This window comes from Aspergillus viridinutans (genome assembly GCF_018404265.1).
Source record: "Aspergillus viridinutans IFM 47045 DNA, scaffold_3, whole genome shotgun sequence".
Classification (NCBI taxonomy): domain Eukaryota; kingdom Fungi; phylum Ascomycota; class Eurotiomycetes; order Eurotiales; family Aspergillaceae; genus Aspergillus; species Aspergillus viridinutans.
In genome coordinates, this window is record NW_025091219.1 from 994,136 (window position 1) to 1,013,749 (window position 19,614).

The following is a 19,614-nucleotide window of genomic DNA, read 5'->3' on the forward strand; positions in this document are numbered from 1 at the left end:
ATTCTTTCTTCGTAGGCAAACCCCTTGAATACTGCTCTTGTCGGATTCAATGAAAAACTCTTATCCACCTTGACTTTGTGTTATGCAATCGGCCGCATTAGATAAATGAAGTCCACAGTGGATATATATATAGACGAACACCACGATAGACTAACCAAAACAATAGAAAAAGGGTAGACGATAAGTATAGGCAAACCGCCTCGGTGGCAATGAATTAGATATTCAATATACTGAAACTCCAAATACCATGCTGACCCAACAGTTTCCCAATGCAACGAGTCACGGCATACACATGCAAGGCTGAAGCGCATTATAGAAACAGCAAACTCCCCATACCAAGGGGAAGAAATGGCTCCAAAAAGAATATGTACAAGAAGATAATGAGTGACAAAGGAAAATATTCCAGTAGAGCAGACCTGAAGTTGGACGCCGTGTCGTCGGATCATCCAGGATATCATGAAAGGAGGAGATCTTCAACCAAAGCAAAAGACAAAGGAAATCGTAGGAAATCGTGGCGAGTCAAGTGTGATCAAGCATTTTCTTCTAGCGCCGCCTTGATCTTCGCGTAGAATCCAGCGGGCCATGCGGCTATTTCTTCGTCTTTGGGTATGCCCCGAGTCCGGCAGTGGTGGACCACATTCATCAGGATCCTGCCCAGCATATCCTGGTTGACGGGAACAGTGCCTTCCAGTTGTGCGTCAGGGTACAAGAATGGATCTCTCTGGCTAAGAAGTTCTTCCACTGTCGGTCGCAAGGTCTGATCCCGTTGCAGGCAGCGTTTCAGGGTGCGGATCAGCCCCGGTGGTATTGCAACTCCTCCAACGCCAAAAGCTGGGAAGTCAATTTGGACTTTAGGATTGGGGATGGCCATGATGCGCTCGTAATATTTGGCGATCTTGGCGAATGGCGGCTGGCCATATACCATTTTATAAAGGATACAGCCTAGACTCCATACATCACTGGGCTTGCCGAGCTTCATCATCTTTCCAACACTAGCTGGCAGCCCAAGCGAGGCATTAGAGTCGATCAACGCTTCTGGTGACATGTAATTGGGTGTGCCGACTTGCTGCTCCCGATGCACGTTGACCGTATTATCCTGGATAGCGTTGGCGATTCCAAAATCGATCAGTTTCAGCCTTCCCTGGACGAGGAGGAAGTTGGCGGGCTTCAGATCGGAATGCACAATATTGCAATTGTGGACCGCCTGAACACACTCAAGCATCTCTTTCCAGTAATAACGCGTGAAGTTGATATCAAAGACAGCATCCTCGGCATTCAAACGGTAAGTCAGGATCTTCTCCAAATCAGACTCTCCGATTTCCATCAGAACGCTGAGGGTGTGCTTGTCCGAATTGAGTTCCCAGTCAAATAAACGGACAACCCGATCAATGTTTTCCAGTCTCTTCAACAGGTCGATCTCGCCCTTGTAGCCAGCTAGAGTCACGGGGTCGACATCTTCGAGATTCACTCTCTTCAGAGCAAAGATTTTATAATTTTCGGCCATGACCCGGTAGACCCGAGAACTTCCCCCACGTCCGATGCAATCCAGCCGCGTGAATGGCTTATGATTGACCGAGACCTGGCTTCGTTTTTTGCGAGATTGAGATGCCGTAGCCGCTCCTCCCGTCGCTGTGGCGGTCTCAAGCATCGACATCTTCGGAGGAGGGGGCGCTGGCCGGTGAGGGGTATTGCTGCTCCGTGTTGCCAGAATCTTTCGCGGGGAATTTCCGGCTGGCGTCTCTGCATTGTCCTTCTTGTCGTCCCCGTAGACTACAGAGAGCTTTTCCGGTTTGCTTAGGAGAGTAAGACCCTGGGGCTTATCGCGTTTGAAAGTTGGTGGAGGCTCATTCTCTTGGTCTCGGGTTGCCGGGAGTTGAGGAAGCGGTGGGACCTTGAAGACAGGCTCCTCATGAGCACTTGAAGGCTTGGAGGACATTTCCGAGGCGGACCCAGGTGTCGATTTGGAATGTGATCCGGACGATCTTGGCGATGAAGACCTGGAGAAGGGGCCCTCCCCAGAGGAAGCACTAGCGGGATCATATGCTCGAGGTCGCTCGGCTTCCTGTGGCGGGCTGGGGTCTGCCCATGTTACCTTGGGCGATGAGGAGGTTCTTGTTTTAGCTTTGTAGCGATATTCGGCGTTGTCGTCGTTCGGGTCGAGACTCGACTCCCTCTGTCGTTCGGCGGAATAGCTATGAGGGTCATTGTTCTCCTCGCTCTGCCGCCGCAGAACACCTCTTCTCGCAGGTCCATTCAGGAATGTCCCTGTGAGCCTTCCGACTCTTTTCACGCGAAGGGAACTCTGCATGCCCACATCCTCCCCATGGCGCGAGCGGAGCACAGATGCAGTGCCAAATCGCGGGGCGTAGTCGTCCTCGTAATTCATTGTCCTCCCATTTTCCGAGCGCTCTGCGCTTGAATGTTCATTAATGGAGCTCCTATCAGCAGACCGCTTCTGGGAGGGAGACACTGAAGTAGGCGACCGTGTATGACTTCGCGATCCAGTGATGCGAACACTGCGCGGTCTCGGGGCCGGCGTGATGAGATCTTTTGAGTTATAATTTGCGCTAGAGCCCACGCTCTCACTTTGTGATAGAGGGGAGCCTTCTCGCGCATGCCTGTTGCTGTTGGCGAGCGCTGGAGCTATGCGTACTACCCGAGGAGCGGGGCTTCCGGTTGATCGATCAAGGGGTGACGACGTTCGGGACTGCCTCGATTGACTTGTCGCAGCCGATGTCGCGCGTTCAGTTGAAGAGGGACGCTCGTTGCTGCTGTATTTGAGATGAGGGGAAGAGCCTAGTCCGTCCTCGTCGAGGAGAGCCTTGACGGATGCGCTGAACTTGGGCTCCGGAACCTCATCATCGGAGCTGTCACCGGCTGAATACTGCCTGGGAATCGATACTCCCTCATTCCGCGACGTTGTATGATAGTCGAGAGCCGGTGAAGAGCGCCTAGAATTGGAGCGAGAAAGTGTAGAACGAGACATTTGCCGGAGCGATGGTTGTCGATGCAGGCCACTAGTATATGCGGAGGAAAGAGAATTCGGAGAGGCCATCATAACATTTTTCAGCTCAATCAATAAATCCTACATAGACGTGTCGACCAATGCGCCTGTCCCAATTTTCCCAAAAATCATCGGATGCCCCAATGGCGGGGGCGTGTCGTTTCGTGTTTGTTGTGTCGCTTGTCGGACTTGATGCTGTTGTTTCTGGTTCTGGATCATGACAAACATCGCGGGTGGCTGGGGACTCGGACAGTCACCTGATAACATCTCGTTGCCGGGGCGATCAGAGAACAACATCATTCATCACAAAATGGATGAACTACGTAGTCAAAGTACTTCGTATCTATCAAATCAATTGAAAAGGCATTAATGTTCGAATTGGTCTGCAAATGTGTGGCTCAGCTGTAGGATGTCGTTGCCAGCTTATTGCTTGCGTAGCTTCAATGGCTGGTGATTGCACGTCCGCAAGTATACCTAGAGGAGTCATTGCTCACTAACCATCAGACATGGAGCATTAGGGTCTGAAACATGTTCTCAATTCTAAATGAACCTGACTCGCGTTTGACCAGAGTCATGAATTTACTCTCAACTGACTTCCGCCCTAAGATGTGTCGAGCGTACCGTCATCGTGATCGCTGGAAGAATCAACTATCAACTATAGGATGATATACTCCGTAGTCAGTCACTATTCCTACAGCAACAGAGAAAAGGCATCTCTGTTCAGATTGCTCTTCTCGTTTGCTCCTACTATTATTGAAAACACATAGATGAACAGCCTCTGCTAGCAATCAATGATATCGTTACTCTCAGAGTTCCATGACACATGCTATCCTGGTAGTCACCTGACGTCGGCCAACCTGTCCCTAGGAGATTCCCCTCCATTTTTCTTTCCCTTTCCCTCGGCCATCTTCACAAGCAGGCAGTTGATGCCCGAATTTCGCTAGAGGAGAGCAGTGTCGCCGAACTATCCGTTGCTGCCCCTGGTTCTCCAAAGTCGAAAACTCAAAGGTCCTAAGTTTCATCCAAAGACACTGACAGGGATGATGAAACCGTGATGCGACCTCAAGCTTTTTAAGGGCGTTTCAGAAGGACAAATTCTGATGTCGGTTTCCCTGTTTGACCAAGTGAAATCACATTCTCTCTCCAATGCATCGGCTATTTTTATCTGATGATGCTATTGCTGGAGGAGAGAATTTACAGGTCAAACTTCCCCTGGTGGCTCCATCCTCTCAGTTTGGCTCCAACAGCCGATGGACCACTGGTGGCCTCAGGAACCAAGGTCCCAGGGACTTTGGTTCAGGAACGGTTCCCAACATGGTATCGTCCAATACTACTCCGTATTCTTGACCCATCAATCTATTCCATTGTTTACTGAGTTTTACATACTAACTGGATAAGATCTAACGTGACCATTTATCTAGTGTGTTCTCATTTTGAGGCTCTCTTAGCCGGCTGCTTCCTGAGCGCTGTGTTTGGTTCCATCACCCATAGAACTACGGGTAACGGAGTACTATTCGTCAGTCGATGCTAGTTCCGAGCTGTGGAGGAATTGTCCATTCTCAGCTAATGCCCAAATCTAGCTAGCGGATGCATCGAAGTTCTTTGTCGCTGACTAACTGGATACGACATCGTCAGCCGCAATCGCCAGGGGTTGCCAAGTTCGTGGACACTTTCCAATTCCGAGCTTTTTTTTTATTTTTTTATTTTTGTCACTTTGTGATACCTTCACCTGCATGCAGCCTGACAAGCTGCGCTGACCTGCACCATACACCAGGCATTCTTCATTTCCCCGAGCTTCCGAGAGTCTAGATTTGCCCCTGGCTGGATTGTCGCATTATCAGGCCATCAGCGACTAGTGCAGAGTCTGCTGCGACCACAGCAGACTTCACCATCTAAACAACGCATCCATAGCACAGAGATGATAGTTCGAACAATTTCAGTTTATGTGGTACTACGGTGCTACCTAGTCCCTGTCTTCAATGCTTTCGGTCGACGAAACCGCTTCAAGGCACTCTGAACAGCGAACATGATGGAGTTTGCCGTATTCAACCTTAGCCGTAATGCGATCCAGATTCCTGCGCGTCGGGACTCGGAAAGGATTCCTATGTGCATGCTAGGCCCACTGGTCCCAAAAATTGATCAGTCAACAATGAATTCCCAAAAAAAGAGGGTCTCACTTCATGTTGTCCAACTACACTACCTTCGGGGAGGTTCTTCGTACAATGTCCCAAGCAATGACCTGTAGACCTCTTTTTTCCTTTTTTCCCCCTCCCTCCTGTTTAACGTCTTCCCCCCAGAAAAGGAAAAGGCAGGAAGTTTAAGCTTTTCCGCACTGGATGGCTTCATGATACATCCACTCCTGATACTAACGACGTACTAATGTCATAGTTTTCAATATGATGGACTACTCAGGAAAAGCCGCTAGCAGCTTGGGCCGAAACACCGGTTGTCGTGACTTGTGATCGCCCATGGTTGGACTCGGCAACGAACGCAGTCCCGCAGTCGTCCATTTCCAACAGTCTACTACGGAGTAGTCTACTAACCACTAAATCTATTGATCTGCTGATTTACTAGTTACTACAGGGCGAAAATAAGGGAAGCATGGTTGGCAGCCTAGCCTAGGTCTAACGGCTCCGCAAAAAGCAATTCACAAACAACCTGATTCGCAGTATCAACCGCGCGATCATTGCTGTTTACAACTTGACTGTCGTCGATCACGGGATAACTGCTTTCTGGACGGGATTCCTCGAATGACAAAGGCACGAGCTTGAAAGAAAATTCCCCGTTCTTTAGGTGTCACTATTGGCTTCCTCTCAGCCCCAGGCCTAGGTGGTCTCCCTTGGCATTGTTGATGGTTCCCCGTACTATGCGTTTGGTGGCTTTGACTATGTTGAGTTTCTCCCTACAAATGGAGCTTCTCACGACAGCTTTAGGTATCCGTCGGATTTATGCTTTCGCAGGCAAGAGACACATGATAGTTTGAATCTCGTAATTCACTCATGTGCTCTGCGAACCCCTGGCGACGCAGTGATGGTTCACCCAATCTTCGGCTATCTGGCTATCGATATTTCCGATTCTTCATGTGCCGTTGGAGGGCAGGTCGGCTTAGATACCAGGTTGCCTGAAATAGTATTCTCACTGGCGCATTTCGGATGTTTCTACAATTGGAAGATAGTGTGATCTATTTGCTATTTCACTGGCAGCCAATCGATCCACTTCGGTTAACGAGCACCTTGAAGATCCGGGTCCGCGATCCCAAAGCATCAACAACACAGGCTCCGCTAGTGATAAACGACTCCTCCTTCCTAATAATCCTAGTCTTTTGGGCCCCTGCCCTCATTGCTAGTTTGGCACCAATGCTAGACAAGGGTGGCGCTGCTGGGTGGTCCGCCAATCGTGCAGCAGACCGGGGAGTGCTCTCTAGTCTCTACATCATGAGCAGCCATACTGCAGTCCCCAGGGGTAGTATATATACCTGGATGATGATCACCTCTGTGATTTGATTGATCATCAACTCCTCCTCAATCGCTTCGTTTCTTTCCGCTCTTTCTTGTTTTTTTCAGTCTTTCTTCTGATTGTCATATTTTTTGAACAGTCTGTCATTATCCAATTCGGTTATTCGTAGCCCAGTCATTCCCTTGGGATACATCCATTCTATTACCTACCAAGACACTCGTTAGCATCTCACTCTATTACGCTCACACAATGCGTTCTAACAACCTTTTCCTGCTCGCCAGCCTGGCGAGCTACGTCCTCGCTCTTCCCACCGACGTGGAGAGCCGCAACCTCAAGCTGGGCGCTGACGTCGATATCGATGATCTCTCCATTGGCGTGGGGATTTCGATCGGTGGTGATCTCGATTTGAGCGGGCTCATCAGTGCTATCCTTGGTGGACACGCAAATACCACGAGCCTCCTTGCTGGTCTGAGTGCTCAGGCCGCCGCTGCCCTGCAGGGAGGTGCGCTTGGTTGCAAGGCCGGTGCGATCCATGCCGCCGCCAGGGCTGAACTGGCCGCCTGGCTCCGTGCTGAGGCCGCCGCTTTCCTCGATGCATCCATCAAGGCATCCCTTCTCGACTGGTGTGAAGGTGACGTGTCTGTCGTCCTTTCCGTGGATGTCTGCGCCGGACTTTCAGTGCTGATCCCCACTTGCGCTGACATCGCCGCCAAGGGCGACCTCTTTGTTACCATTGAGGGTATCTTCACCTCCGCCGAGGTCGCCGCAGAGGTTGTCCTGAGCGCTTCCGCCCAAGCGTCTCTGTCCGCATTCCTCTCTGGGTCTGTTGGTGCTGCCCTCGATGCCAAGGTTAAGGCTGGTCTCAGCCTTTGTGCTGGCGGTGGTGTCTTCGTCGACCTGGCCGCCGATGTCCAGGCCGCCCTGAAGGTCTGGCTCGCCAGCTCCGAATGCAGCCTGTCCGCTTCTCTGAAGGTTGCCGTTTTGGCTTGGTTGGAGGGTAAGATTGGCGCCGATGTCATTGCCATTGGCTCTCTGCCCAGCGGTGGTCTGGCAACGATCTCCGCTGGTGCTTCCGTCGCCGTCCTTGTCGAGGAGACTGGCATTCTCTCCGCCAGCGCCCAGGCATCTCTCGCCGCATTCCTCAAAGCTGACATTTCCGCCGGTCTTGATGCCCACGTTCAGGCTGCCCTCGAGGCTTGCGCCAAGGGCGGTGCCGCCGTCTCCGTTGATGTTGAAGTTCGTACCGCTCTCGTCGCCTGGCTCACCAGCTCGAGCTGCTCGCTCGGCGCTGAGCTCAAGGCTGTTGTTCTGTTCTGGCTTTCGTTCGCACTCGAGGCCGATGTCTCCGTCAGCGTGTCCACGGGTCTCCTTGGCGAGCTTGTTTCCTTCCTCACTGGCACCATCGAGGTTACTCTCGGCGCCGTTTTCCGCGGCGTTGTTTCTATTCTGACCTACGGCGGGAGCCTGGCCTCCTTGTCTCTTGATGCTCGTGCCCAGCTGGCTGCTATCCTTGGTGGTGCCGCCGGCATCGAGATCGACGCCAGCATTGAAATTATCCTCATCGGATGGCTTACCGGCTGTGGCCACCTCCCCAGCGGCTCCAGCTTCACCAAGACTGGTGTCCCCAGCCTTCCTTCAACTCCTGCCGCCTCTGTTACCGGTGTGCCTTCTGTCCCTGCTGTGCCCACTCCTTCCGGCATTCCCAGCGGTTCCGTTCCCTCCGGTCCCGAGGCCACCGAGACCCCTTGCGAGACCTCTGTTTCTGAGACTGTTGTCCCCATTGCTACCAAGACCGAGGTCGATTCTAGCAGTGCTGCGGCCATCACCGCTGCTCCTACCGCGGCGCCTTCTAAGGGTCCCAAGGTGGTCACCATCACCACCACCGTCACCGTTGCTGCCTGCGACTACTAGATTTGCTCTTTGGCTCGTCAAGACCAGTTACAACTTATGAAACGATGGAAACGGGAGAAACGGTGCAATAGTCTTGTACATAACTAATCTTAATTATAATTCTGCTGTTCCATATCCTTCATCAGGATCGTGAAGTTGAGCCGGACGTTGTGGCACCACATCACTTATTCCTTTCTATTCTTCTTGATTGCCACCAAGTGAAGTATGTTTCTCACATGGAATAGATCAAGTCTTTAAACTTCTTTATATCAAACTGATTGATCAAGCGACAGCAAATATCTAATGCGTAGCCTAGAGTCATGTACGTTTTTGAAATAACTTCCCTACCTTGCCTCTGTTACTCCATACCGTCTCACTTCTCACTTCTCACTTCACTGCTACCCAGATTCTGCTCTCGATAAATGACAGCCAGCTACGGATACAATCAACCTTTCCTCGCATCCCTGACCGACCGTTCCAAAAGCCCTTGGCCTAGGGCAAGGCTTCAAGATGGAAACATGAGAGCGGGCCACTAGTGTAGAGGACATTTCGATCAGCATGGTCATGCACATCACCGCTGATTGTAACTGGAACCGGAAGTAAACAGGAAGAAGTACGGATAGGTTGAGTTGAGCTAGCAGTCTTGTCTGCATGACGCGGCCTGAGAGGCTGAGACGCATGCATGCAAGTGGGATTGCGGATTGCTGATTGCTGATTGCTGGCTGCCGTTGATCAATTGCAGTATGGGGTAGTACGTGTTTGATCGACGGTTTGACAGTCGGCATGCACGTTGACGTTGATCGTGGGTCTAGATACTCGGTTGTCCACGCTCTGCAGTACGCGACTACGCATGTACTTTAGGGACAGGACTATTGGAACTAGACTCAGTACTTCGTATCTAGGTAGCACGGAATAATATCTAAAGGATGGAGTACTCCGTATACTCCGAAGAGTGCAACGGGTCCTCTGCAAGGCGATGATCGTTATTATTGAGACTCCTGGGCGGTTGATCCTCCTGACCGCTACAGATAGGGGGTAATGGAGTTTGACTTTATGACTTTGGCTTACTATCACTCGGATTAATAAATAGTGCAGATCACGACCAAGGTCAACCAGACGCATGGTTGACGCTATTGCTGATCAGCTTCCACGTGGTAATCCATTATCCATCATCCACGTATTCAAAATTACAACCACAAGTGAGAAGAAAAGAGAAGGTTTCCAGGACCAAGAAATTCCTGAAAGACACATAGTTATCTTTCTCTAGATCACTACTAAGCCGCATCCCACTTGCCAAGGTGGCTATTGATCACCCAGGTTCATGTTCCAACCATATGCTACTTGGACGCTGTCGTATTGCCACCTACCTTGTCATGAGAGGCAGTACGGCGCATTGCAACAAGCTTTTCGCGGAGAAGCTTCTCGCGTATCTCCGTGCTCGATATGCGCGGCCGATTCGGTTTTGAGTGGACAGTCTGTCGAGTTCGTCAGTCTGATTATAGTTCTTTGGAGCGGGAGTTGGAATAAGAGACAAAGGAACGAACATCAAGAATCCAGTTACTCATCGGGTATAATATCCATCTGAAATCAGTTACCCACCTCTTCAGTATCCTTCATCTCGTGATCTGTCGAGCTCGGCTGCTCAGGCGGTGGAGACGACCGCTTTGCGGATTCCTCGGTTGGATCAGCCATCCTCTGTCGTTTCTCAGTATGTGTAGATACAGAAGAGGTGTTGCGCCGTCTTCGGGCAGCAGGGGCATATCTCTCAATAGAGCGACGTCGCTTCCTTTCTCTTGCATGACTGCGGCTACGGCTACGGCTGCGAGAAGCACCTCTGGGACTGGCGCTGCCAGTGCGAGAACGGGCTCGACTGCGGCTAAGGCTGCGGCTGACACTCCTGGTTGAGCGCCGCCGTCTGCGCTCATCATCACGATCTCTGCTGCGACTCAAACGGCGATCATCACGGGACTTGCGGGCCTTGGCAGAATCAGCGGTTGGTTCATTCTTGTCAGCTCTTGAGGTATGAGGTGAGGATCCCCTCCGTCTGCTGCTCTTCTCATCCGGCCCTCGCGACCTAGACCTAGACCTGGGGCGGGCTTGGCCTTCCTCTCTGCGCCGGTCTCGGGGAGCAGGTGAACGGGATGAACTGCGGGAAGAGACAGATCTTCGTCTCCTTCGATCTCTTCTGGGAGTAGGTGAGCGCGATGAATCACTGCGGGAAATGGATCTAGCTCGATCACCGTAGTCTGGACTGCGTCTTCTCGGTCTCCTGTGGTCTCCTCTTTCTGGAGAAACAGAGCCACTCGCGGAGCGGCGACGTTTATCCCGGTATCTGTCTCTGCTTGGTCGGCGTCGACGAGGTGGGGACCGAGATGTGGAAACGGACCGAGAGCCGGAGGGAGAGGCACTGGGCGACCTTGAAGGCCGACGGCCCCGGCGCGAACCTGGGGGAACGTAAGAATCAAACTCTCGTCTTGCGGGTGGATCACGAAATCGCTCGCGGCTTCGTCGCCTGGGTGGCGATCGATTGTCCCTGTATGACCGTCTATCGAAGTCTCGGCCTCCACGGCCGCCACCTCGCCTGCCCCGATTGCGATCGAAGCGTTCTCTTCGCCGGATTTCTTCCAGCTCCCTTTCGCGTGCTTGCTCTTGCTCCTTCTTGCGGCGAGCTTCTTCCGCTGCTTTCTCCGCCTCGATCTAGCGGAAACGGTATCAGTATCAGATATAAAGCCGGCCAAATAATCTAGCAGTCCTACCTTCTCTTGTATGAGTTCGAGCTTCTTGGCTTCCAGGAGCTCCTTCGGGACGCCTTGAGGATTTTCTTGAGCGCTGAGACATAGTGACCAGAGATCTTTACAGAACTTGGCGGTATCCTTATCCAGAAAGCCCGTAAGCTGAATTTGTAAAGACTTGATATCCGGCTAAAGTGGTAAAGCAACCGGTCAGTAAACCGCTCCGGACCCAGAGCATGCGCCGAAGGAAACATACGAATCGCGAGCCTTCTAATAAATTAAAACAGAGCTCAATAACGACGTCGTCTTCGTTCCCAAGTATCTCAATAATTTTTCCAGCAATCCATCTACAATCAGGACCCCTCGTTAGAAAAAGCTCTTCCTAGATAATTGCGTTCAAGGGTCAATTCTCACTTCTTCATAACCTCAATATTGACTTTCTTCATGTCCACCTTCCGATTGAACTCGGGAGGGAACTTGGTTTGTCTGAGTAATTTGGCATCTATGCTGGACGCCATATTTGCTGGATGAGCTGTGACGATTCGCGGTACAGCCAAAAGAGCGATTGAGCAAAAGGGAAGAACGCATGCAACTGCGACGACGATGCTCCAAATTGCGTTTGTGGCCGTAAAGGTGCCCGTATTTCGGAGGCCAGGTCGGGCCGACTACAGCAGCTATTCCCATTGAGTGAATGACAAGCCTGGGTCCTTGAGGAAGTACGGAGTAGAGAATAATGCTTAATTCTTTAGTGCTCCTATTGCACTGGGTAGGTGTGTTCCAGTGAAGTATGACAATGCAGAGGACGCAATGAGGCGAGCCCTTGACCCTAAAAAACTGGGAATCAAACTAGATATGTGACCGTGACCTGATCAACGGGCAGCCATCTGTAACATCAAATCATGGCATCATGGCGGAAGCAGCATTCATATGTAGACAGAGATAAGTGTCCCTGAGCAGAGTCTCAATCCTCCAGTTCCCTTAGGACCCGGTTCACCTCCTCCCGAGCACGAGTAAGCTCCTCATCAACCGTGCCGAGTGCGTATTTAGTCTTCATCTCATAATGCAGGTCAACAAGCTCCTTTGCCCATCGGAGATCATCATGTTGCTGCTGCTGCTGTCGCTTGCTCGCAGCGGCTTTGCTCATGTCATCTGGTGGTACTCGTGCCTCGTTGAGCCTTTCATTGACGGTGACTAGGGCAAGGGCATCATTATAGTCCTGTCTCAGTTCAGAAGGTGTACCTATCAAGCTGGGGTCTTAGAGACGTCGAACGTACGCAGACTCGTAGTGAGGTGAGATCCGAGAGGATCTCTGCTACCTGCATTATGGATGAGTATGATGGGTCTAAGTGAGTGGTTGAGAATGTATATTCTTCTGGATATCTGCGTCACGAATATGACGATGTCTTGGCGGGACCATGCATGATCAGGTGCTTTCATTAGCCTCACACTCAAGAACCCAATTCGAGTTCATCTTGTTCGCTATCATGGCATGCTTCACCATTCTATTGACCAGCATTACTATAGATTTCTACACAGGATTGAGATGACTATTTCCGGCCGTGAAGTGCCGAGTTCGGAGATTCGGAGTGCTCTCCGCGAATTGCGGAGATGAACCGGCTGATGTCAAGATGGGGATTTGATTACAATTATTTATTGACTCTTGACAGCGAATGCGCCTCTAAGCAAGACTTCATTTCTCTCCCACCCAAACGCCCTCGCAATGGCGGCCTCAATAAGAGCCAATTGCAGAAAGGTGATTTGCATCGGCCGGAACTATGCGTGAGTACTCGGATAGCCATGTACAGCATTTTCACCACTGACGAATGCGAATGCCTCCCCCGCAGCGATCACATTACGGAACTCAACAACACCAAGCCGAAGCAGCCTTTCTTCTTTCTGAAGCCTCCCTCCTCTATTCTTCTGCCGCGCGAGGGCCCCGTTCTGCGTCCCAAGGGAGTCAGCCTGCACTATGAGGTGGAGTTGGCGCTGGTGATGGGCAAGACGGTTCGGGATCTGGACCCGAGCGACGAGAAGGGTGCTCTGGATGCGATTCGCAGTCAGTACCCTTGAAAGATATTTCTGCTGTCTTCTCCGCTTCTAAAGACTGACATGCAATCCTCGTATCAGGCTACCTCCTCGCCATTGACATGACCGGCCGTAACGTCCAAGACGAGGCAAAGAAGAAGGGCCTCCCCTGGTCCATCGCCAAGGGCTTTGACACCTTCCTGCCCATTTCCGAAGAGATCCCCAAGGCGCGCATTCCCGATCCCCACAATGCCTTCTTGCGCCTCAGCGTTGGCTCCCAGCTCCATCAGGCAGATTCTACCGGCCTCATACTCTACCGGATCCCCAGGCAGCTGGCAGAGATATCGCGCGTCATGACGTTGGAGAAGGGCGATCTTGTTCTGACTGGTACCCCCAAGGGAGTTGGAGAAGTCAAGGCCGGTGACGTGATGAAGGCGTCCATCGAGGTGGACGGGAAGGAGATCGACGAGGGAAGAATTGAGGTGGAGGTGAAGGATCGCGAGGGCAGATATGTGTACAGCGAGACGTGATATTGTGTATCAACGGACACTGCATATAGGGCTAGCTGCTGTATATACACATTTCTGCAAACACAATTCGCACTGCAGACAATCCCAAGTTCAAGTACCTTTACACTATCAAATCATCTTCATCTGCTGGCACAATCGGAATGAACCTCCTTTGCTTCTTACGTGGTCTGGATATGTGGGCTTCACCGGGAGCCTGGGCAACTTCCACCCGCTCTTCAACATCCCCCTTGACAGCTCGCTTCAGTTCCACGGCCAGCCTGTGCTGCCTTTCCATCTCGTTGCGCACTATCTTCGCCAGCGTATCCCACGACCACCCGGCTCTATCCATCTCACTTTCCACTCGACCTCTCGTCCCCGCGTCATCAAGCCCACGCACAAAAACCTCAACGATCTCGCCCTCTCTCTTCCGCGGAGGCAACTGCGCGCGCATGTCGTCAACAGACGAGAGGTACGCCCCGAGATCTCGCCCGGCCTGTCTGATCTGCGGAAGCGTAGCCGAATCGGGTTCGGGAATCCGGTTTCCCTCCAGGTGGTGATCAACCTGACTCGAACATTGTTGCGAATGGCTCGCGGATCCCCACGTAGTCTCAGTGAGAGTTCGCAAGGAGTCATTCCGAGCGAATGGAGCAGACTCCTCCAGGCGCATTGAATCGGGTACTATGTCTGGTTCTGGAGATGCCTGCTTAACTCCCGTAGAGTCTGTCTTGATCAGCAAGAACCTGCTTCACAAATGCAACCTCGATAGGAAATCACACAACACATACCACCACCCTGGGGACATCCGACTCTCCCTTGTAGAACCTCCTTCTCTCTCGTAAACCAAACCCGAACCTCATCCAGAACCTGTCTCTGTATCGACTTCCCCAATTCATCTTCACTGCATCCCCGTTCGATGCCATCGAGCCTCTCTCTCAAGCGGCGACTCTCACACTCAAGGGAACCAATCCGACTAGAGATACCCTCCAACCTAGTCTCAATTCTCCCCGTTATGTCCTGCAGCTTCCGGTCGCACGTATCATGGCTGGTGTCAGCTGCCTGTGCGTGTTCTCGTAATTCGTTCAGTTGCTGCTTCAGTTCGTTGATCGTTGAGATGGCGCCGGCGAGATCGGCTCTTGTGCTGTCGAGCTGGTTGACCAGGTGGATATTCTCGCGGCGGATCTGGTGAGCCCAGAGGAGGGAGGGGGCTGTTGGGTCCCATGCGCGTACTGTCGTTTTGTCCATGGGAGTGGTTTTGATGGGAGATGTTCTCGGCAAGGGTGGGATGCTGGGTGAGTATCATGGAATTTGTATTTTGATGCCAGAAAGACGATGGCGTGAGCAGGTGGTGGACGTGAGTGTTGCATAAGGTTAGATTAAACGAGTCAATAATAAGCTATTCTCGCCAAGTGATAGTAACCGCAAAGAAAAGAACAGAGTACAAGCTCAGTTTAACAATTGGAATGGCATTTACCTCTATCTATGGTACTGCAGGTATGTAACCACCTCCATGTCATGATCATGTATTCATCCACCCAAAGTGCCTTGTCTGTTCATGAAGCAGAAAGAAAAAGCAACTGAATGAATAAATAGCATTTTCCACTCAACCGACTGGTTAAGCATGATAGCAGCATCCTTAACCAACCAAGGCCAGCCAAGCACAAAATGGTAAGGGAAAAAAGACGGCAAACTCGAAGTGATGCAGGAAAAGAGAAACCATGAATTACAGCGTTAAAAAGCACGGGAACATGTCGCATCTCCATTAGAAAACAAAGGAAACCATGAACAGCAGCTTCCGAAGATGTGCAGTAGCTGCTTCTACTGCACCCTCCGCAATCCACTGCCAGCAGAAGAAGAGCTGGAGACACAGAAAGCCACTTTTAAAGGATTCTCCTTCGCCAAAAGACAAGCAACGATGTTAAAAACGCCTTTTTCCACCGCAGCTTACCCTCGGCACGTTATTGGCATACTGCGATCGTGAGCCGCACCATAAAAGATGCGGGTTGTAACTCGAGATTGGGGCGTTTAGATAAGGTCTGACAAGATGTTAGCATACATTCAATCAAGGCCGATCCGCACAAGTTGAACTTACCAGCAACGTTCATGGGCATCTCCTCGATCTGGGTGCTGTAGAACTGCTCGATCTCACGCATCATGCGGACATCGTCAGCAGTGACGAAGTTGATGGCAACACCCTTACGACCGAAACGACCACCACGACCGATACGGTGAATGTAGTTCTCACGGTTGGCGGGCAAGTCGTAGTTGATGACCAGGGAGACCTGCTGGACGTCGATACCACGAGCCAGGAGGTCGGTGGCGATCAGGACACGGGAAGAACCAGAGCGGAACTCCTTCATGATAACATCACGCTGAGCCTGCTCCATATCACCGTGCATGGCAGAGACAGTGAAGTCACGGGCAGTCAGCTTGTCAGTGAGCCAGTCGACCTTGCGGCGGGTGTTGCAGAAGATGACAGCCTGGGTGATGGTGACGGTCTCGTAGAGATCGGACAGGGTGTCGAGCTTCCACTCTTCCTTCTCGACGGCGATGTAGAACTGCTTGATACCTTCCAGGGTGAGTTCCTGCTTCTTCACCAGGATACGGACAGGGTCGCGCATGAACTTGGTGGTAACCTCAAGGACATCCTGGGGCATGGTAGCAGAGAGCAGGACGACCTGGGTGGACTGAGGAAGGAGCTGGAAGATGTCGTAGATTTGCTCGGTGAAACCACGCTGTATACCACGTTAGACCAGACGTTGGGGCGAAATATGCGCCAATAAGGTCTCAACTTACAGAAAGCATCTCATCGGCCTCGTCGAGGATGAACATCTTCAGGTGGTCGGTGCGAAGGACACGGCGCTGGATCATGTCGTGGACACGGCCGGGGGTACCAACAACGACCTGGGGACCCTCCTGGAGAGCCTTCATGTCCTCACGAACGTTGGTACCACCAATGCAGGCGTGGCACTCAATGTTCATGAAGTCACCGATGGCGACAACAACCTTCTGAATCTGCTGAGCCAACTCACGGGTGGGAGCAAGGATGAGAGCCTGGCATCCCTTCACGTTGGGGTCGAGCTTCTGCAGAGCGGAGATGGAGAAAGTGGCAGTCTTTCCAGTACCGGACTGGGCCTGGGCGATAACATCGCTACCTGTGATTTCCAGATTAATGACGGTGCTTTCAGACGCCGTAATAGGAAAAACGTACCCTTGATGATGGGCATGATGGCACGCTGCTGGATAGCAGAGGGACGCTCGAAACCATAGGCGTAGATACCTGGGAAGATGTCGTCAATACTTGCTACACACATACCCCGCCATATCGTCGGGTTGAGACGAGTGAAACATACCGCGAAGCAGCTCGGCCTTCAGGTCCATGGAGTCGAAGGAGTCGGTGATCTCATCGTAGTTGGACTCGATCTGTCCTAAAATTGGAAAATATTGTCAGTCTTGAATCTTTTGCTGAATTTTTCGGCTGCAAGCGACGCCACAAAATGTGTGCAGCGCGAGTGTAACACCACAGCTGATCAGAACACAAAGAAAATGGCATTTAAACATACCCTCAGGGATCTCCTCCAAACCCTTATCGTTAGAAGCCATGATTGCGACTGTAGTAGGTGGTGATCACAGGCGAAAAGCTGTGATCGATGGAACAGTGGGGAGTTGGTTGTGAACTTGGAAGTTTCTTAGCGACAACAGGTCCCAGTGGGGGATGTGGTCGCAGAGATCTGAGAGTAATGAAGGTCCCTAATAGATACTTTTAGAGACTAGAACCACGACTCTCACGAGGGAGATTTCTTAGGAACTAGTAAGGTAGTGATGGTGGTAGTTGAGATAGTAAGATATGAAGATGGATTCACCGGGTAGTAGTGATGTGGGCTGGAGAAGAAGAGGGAGAAAAAGATTTTCCTTGTCTCTTTTTGGTGAAGCTGCGAAATTTTTGATTTTTTCCTGTTTAGCGCCAATTCTGCCCAACCCACATCCACCGCCTGCTATTTCAGGCTTCATGGTTTGCCTCGTGGGATTTTTTTTGCCGTGGGTGATTTGTGAGTGGTGGTGATTTTGATACTTGACAGAGGCACAGAATGTTCTTGTGTAGGATGCAATTATTATTCTTCTTATCATGACTTTTGTTCTGTTTGTTCTCTGATATAGAGCTTCCGGAACCTCTCAGAACTACCCCGTATATTCGGAGTACCCCGTACTTTGTTTTCGTCATACACTTCCTCCCATTCTTAGTGTCGGATCCGATCACTGAGGCTTTGGCTACCAGGGAGTCAAATGCCTGATATTACATCTTTGCAGAATCACCCACTTGGGGGTGAAACTGATTCTCGCTCTTTCTCAGCGGATGACAGCCTTCAGGATCTAACTGGTCATGATGCAATCCCCTGTCATCCGCTAGGCGTAAAGCCGAGTGGCAACGCTCTACTTGCCAATGAGAATCTCCCTCATGCGATTGGGACGTTCAATCTTCTGCCGGATGAGTTGGTTTTGATGCTGCTAGAGTCTCTGGATGGTCCGAGTCTATTGCGGTTCGGGAGGACCTGTAAGGCCTTTTATGCATTTACAAGAGCGGAGGAATTGTGGAAGGCTCTTTTCATTTGGTAAGGATACATAGATCTTCGTATATTTAGACATGATAACTAGACATTAGAATCTAGTAGTCTTGAGACTTTTCACTAAGAGGCAATCTTCAGGTCGCCCCCTTCGTCGTTCACATGGAGAGGAACATGGCGTTCGACCTATCTCAACTTGCCTCCGTCTAAAGTTGCCATACTGGACTGCTCAAGTCTGTTTTCTGATGCTCTTCATCGTCCATTCTATTGCGCACACATCTCCTTGGACACTTACGTGAACGATATTCCCACGAGAAATCGGATCACCCGTCTTCCGGACCTTTCTCCGGAGGATTTCCAAGCGGAATGGTCCGATAAGCCCTTCATTTTGACCCAGCCGGTGAAGCAGTGGCCGACTTACAAGCACTGGTCCGTAGACACACTGCTTGACAAATACGGAGATACGGTCTTTGGTGCCGAGGCTGTGGATTGGAAGCTGAGCACCTACGTGGATTACATGAGGAACAACGCAGATGAGTCTCCTTTGTATCTGTTTGACCGGGCTTTCGTGTCGAAAATGGGCCTCAAGGTTGGTCCGCCGGAGGAGGAACCTGAAGCGACTTACTGGCCTCCTCCCTGCTTTGGAGAAGACTTCTTCTCTGTGCTGGGGAATGACCGCCCGGATCGGCAATGGCTTATCATTGGCCCCGAGCGATCAGGCAGTACCTTTCATAAGGACCCCAATGCGACCAGCGCCTGGAACGCGGTCGTTCGCGGCTCCAAGTACTGGATCATGTTTCCCTCGTCATCGAAACTGCCGCCCCCGCCTGGTGTCTTTGTTTCGGACGATCAGAGCGAAGTCACATCACCCCTGAGCATTGCAGAATGGCTGCTTGGCTTCCATGCCGAGGCACGACGCACACCTGGCTGCATTGAAGGTATCTGTGGCGAAGGGGAAATTCTTCATGTGCCCTCAGGATGGTGGCATTTGGTCGTGAATCTCGAACCTTCCATTGCTATTACACAGAATTTCACTCCGCGTGCGCATTTGACTGCTACCCTTGACTTTCTGTCTAACAAGGCCGATCAGGTTTCTGGGTTCAGGAAAGACGTGCATAACCCATACGAGCGGTTTGTGGAGAACATGCGCAAGACTCATCCCGAGTTACTCCAGCAGGCGCTGGACGAGTTGAAGAAAAAGTCAGACGGCAGGAAGCGCAAGTGGGATGAGCTGGTCCATGGAAAGGTGGCCCAGGAGGGCGCCGGAGACGCCTCTGAAGCAGGTGGATTCAGTTTCGGCTTTGGAGACGATGGAAGCGACGTGGAAGTCCCTTGAGTTACTTCTATTCGCTTGGAGTTTGTCACAAGACGGGCTGGTCTAAATCATATGTATTCCTCGTAGGCGCAAAGTGTGCCAGATGCCTACACACACCGGGAGG

At 51.4% G+C, this 19,614-nt stretch overlaps 8 protein-coding genes across 8 annotated transcripts; 3 read left to right on the forward strand and 5 right to left on the reverse strand.

Moving 5' to 3' along the window:
• Positions 1–529: 529 nt before the first annotated feature.
• Positions 530–3,058, reverse strand: Aspvir_005295 (serine/threonine/tyrosine protein kinase MPS1; the record flags this gene model as incomplete). Its single annotated transcript, XM_043268514.1, has 1 exon — positions 530–3,058. One exon carries the CDS (start codon positions 3,056–3,058, stop codon positions 530–532), a length of 2,529 nt encoding a protein of 842 aa, XP_043124449.1.
• Positions 3,059–6,709: 3,651 nt separating this feature from the next.
• Positions 6,710–8,371, forward strand: Aspvir_005296 (putative cell wall protein; the record flags this gene model as incomplete). The annotated part of the gene is made up of 1 exon (XM_043268515.1): positions 6,710–8,371. The coding sequence occupies one exon, from the start codon at positions 6,710–6,712 to the stop codon at positions 8,369–8,371; it is 1,662 nt and encodes a 553-aa protein (XP_043124450.1).
• Positions 8,372–9,687: 1,316 nt separating this feature from the next.
• Positions 9,688–11,600, reverse strand: Aspvir_005297 (PWI domain-containing protein; the record flags this gene model as incomplete). The annotated part of the gene is made up of 5 exons (XM_043268516.1): positions 9,688–9,825; positions 9,950–11,047; positions 11,107–11,271; positions 11,339–11,429; positions 11,497–11,600. The coding sequence occupies 5 exons, from the start codon at positions 11,598–11,600 to the stop codon at positions 9,688–9,690; spliced, it is 1,596 nt and encodes a 531-aa protein (XP_043124451.1).
• Positions 11,601–12,043: 443 nt separating this feature from the next.
• Positions 12,044–12,404, reverse strand: Aspvir_005298 (uncharacterized protein; the record flags this gene model as incomplete). The annotated part of the gene is made up of 2 exons (XM_043268517.1): positions 12,044–12,298; positions 12,357–12,404. 2 exons carry the CDS (start codon positions 12,402–12,404, stop codon positions 12,044–12,046), a joined length of 303 nt encoding a protein of 100 aa, XP_043124452.1.
• A 398-nt stretch (positions 12,405–12,802) lies between these two features.
• Aspvir_005299 (fumarylacetoacetate hydrolase family protein) lies at positions 12,803–13,637 on the forward strand (the record flags this gene model as incomplete). The annotated part of the gene is made up of 3 exons (XM_043268518.1): positions 12,803–12,861; positions 12,927–13,138; positions 13,210–13,637. The coding sequence occupies 3 exons, from the start codon at positions 12,803–12,805 to the stop codon at positions 13,635–13,637; spliced, it is 699 nt and encodes a 232-aa protein (XP_043124453.1).
• A 100-nt stretch (positions 13,638–13,737) lies between these two features.
• Positions 13,738–14,858, reverse strand: Aspvir_005300 (uncharacterized protein; the record flags this gene model as incomplete). Its single annotated transcript, XM_043268519.1, has 2 exons — positions 13,738–14,336; positions 14,402–14,858. 2 exons carry the CDS (start codon positions 14,856–14,858, stop codon positions 13,738–13,740), a joined length of 1,056 nt encoding a protein of 351 aa, XP_043124454.1.
• Positions 14,859–15,638: 780 nt separating this feature from the next.
• tif1 (putative eukaryotic translation initiation factor 4) lies at positions 15,639–17,216 on the reverse strand (the record flags this gene model as incomplete). The annotated part of the gene is made up of 6 exons (XM_043268520.1): positions 15,639–15,649; positions 15,706–16,348; positions 16,410–16,768; positions 16,825–16,893; positions 16,967–17,041; positions 17,177–17,216. 6 exons carry the CDS (start codon positions 17,214–17,216, stop codon positions 15,639–15,641), a joined length of 1,197 nt encoding a protein of 398 aa, XP_043124455.1.
• Positions 17,217–17,897: 681 nt separating this feature from the next.
• On the forward strand, positions 17,898–19,511 carry Aspvir_005302 (putative F-box and JmjC domain protein; the record flags this gene model as incomplete). Its single annotated transcript, XM_043268521.1, has 2 exons — positions 17,898–18,223; positions 18,317–19,511. 2 exons carry the CDS (start codon positions 17,898–17,900, stop codon positions 19,509–19,511), a joined length of 1,521 nt encoding a protein of 506 aa, XP_043124456.1.
• Between the last annotated feature and the right edge of the window lie 103 nt (positions 19,512–19,614).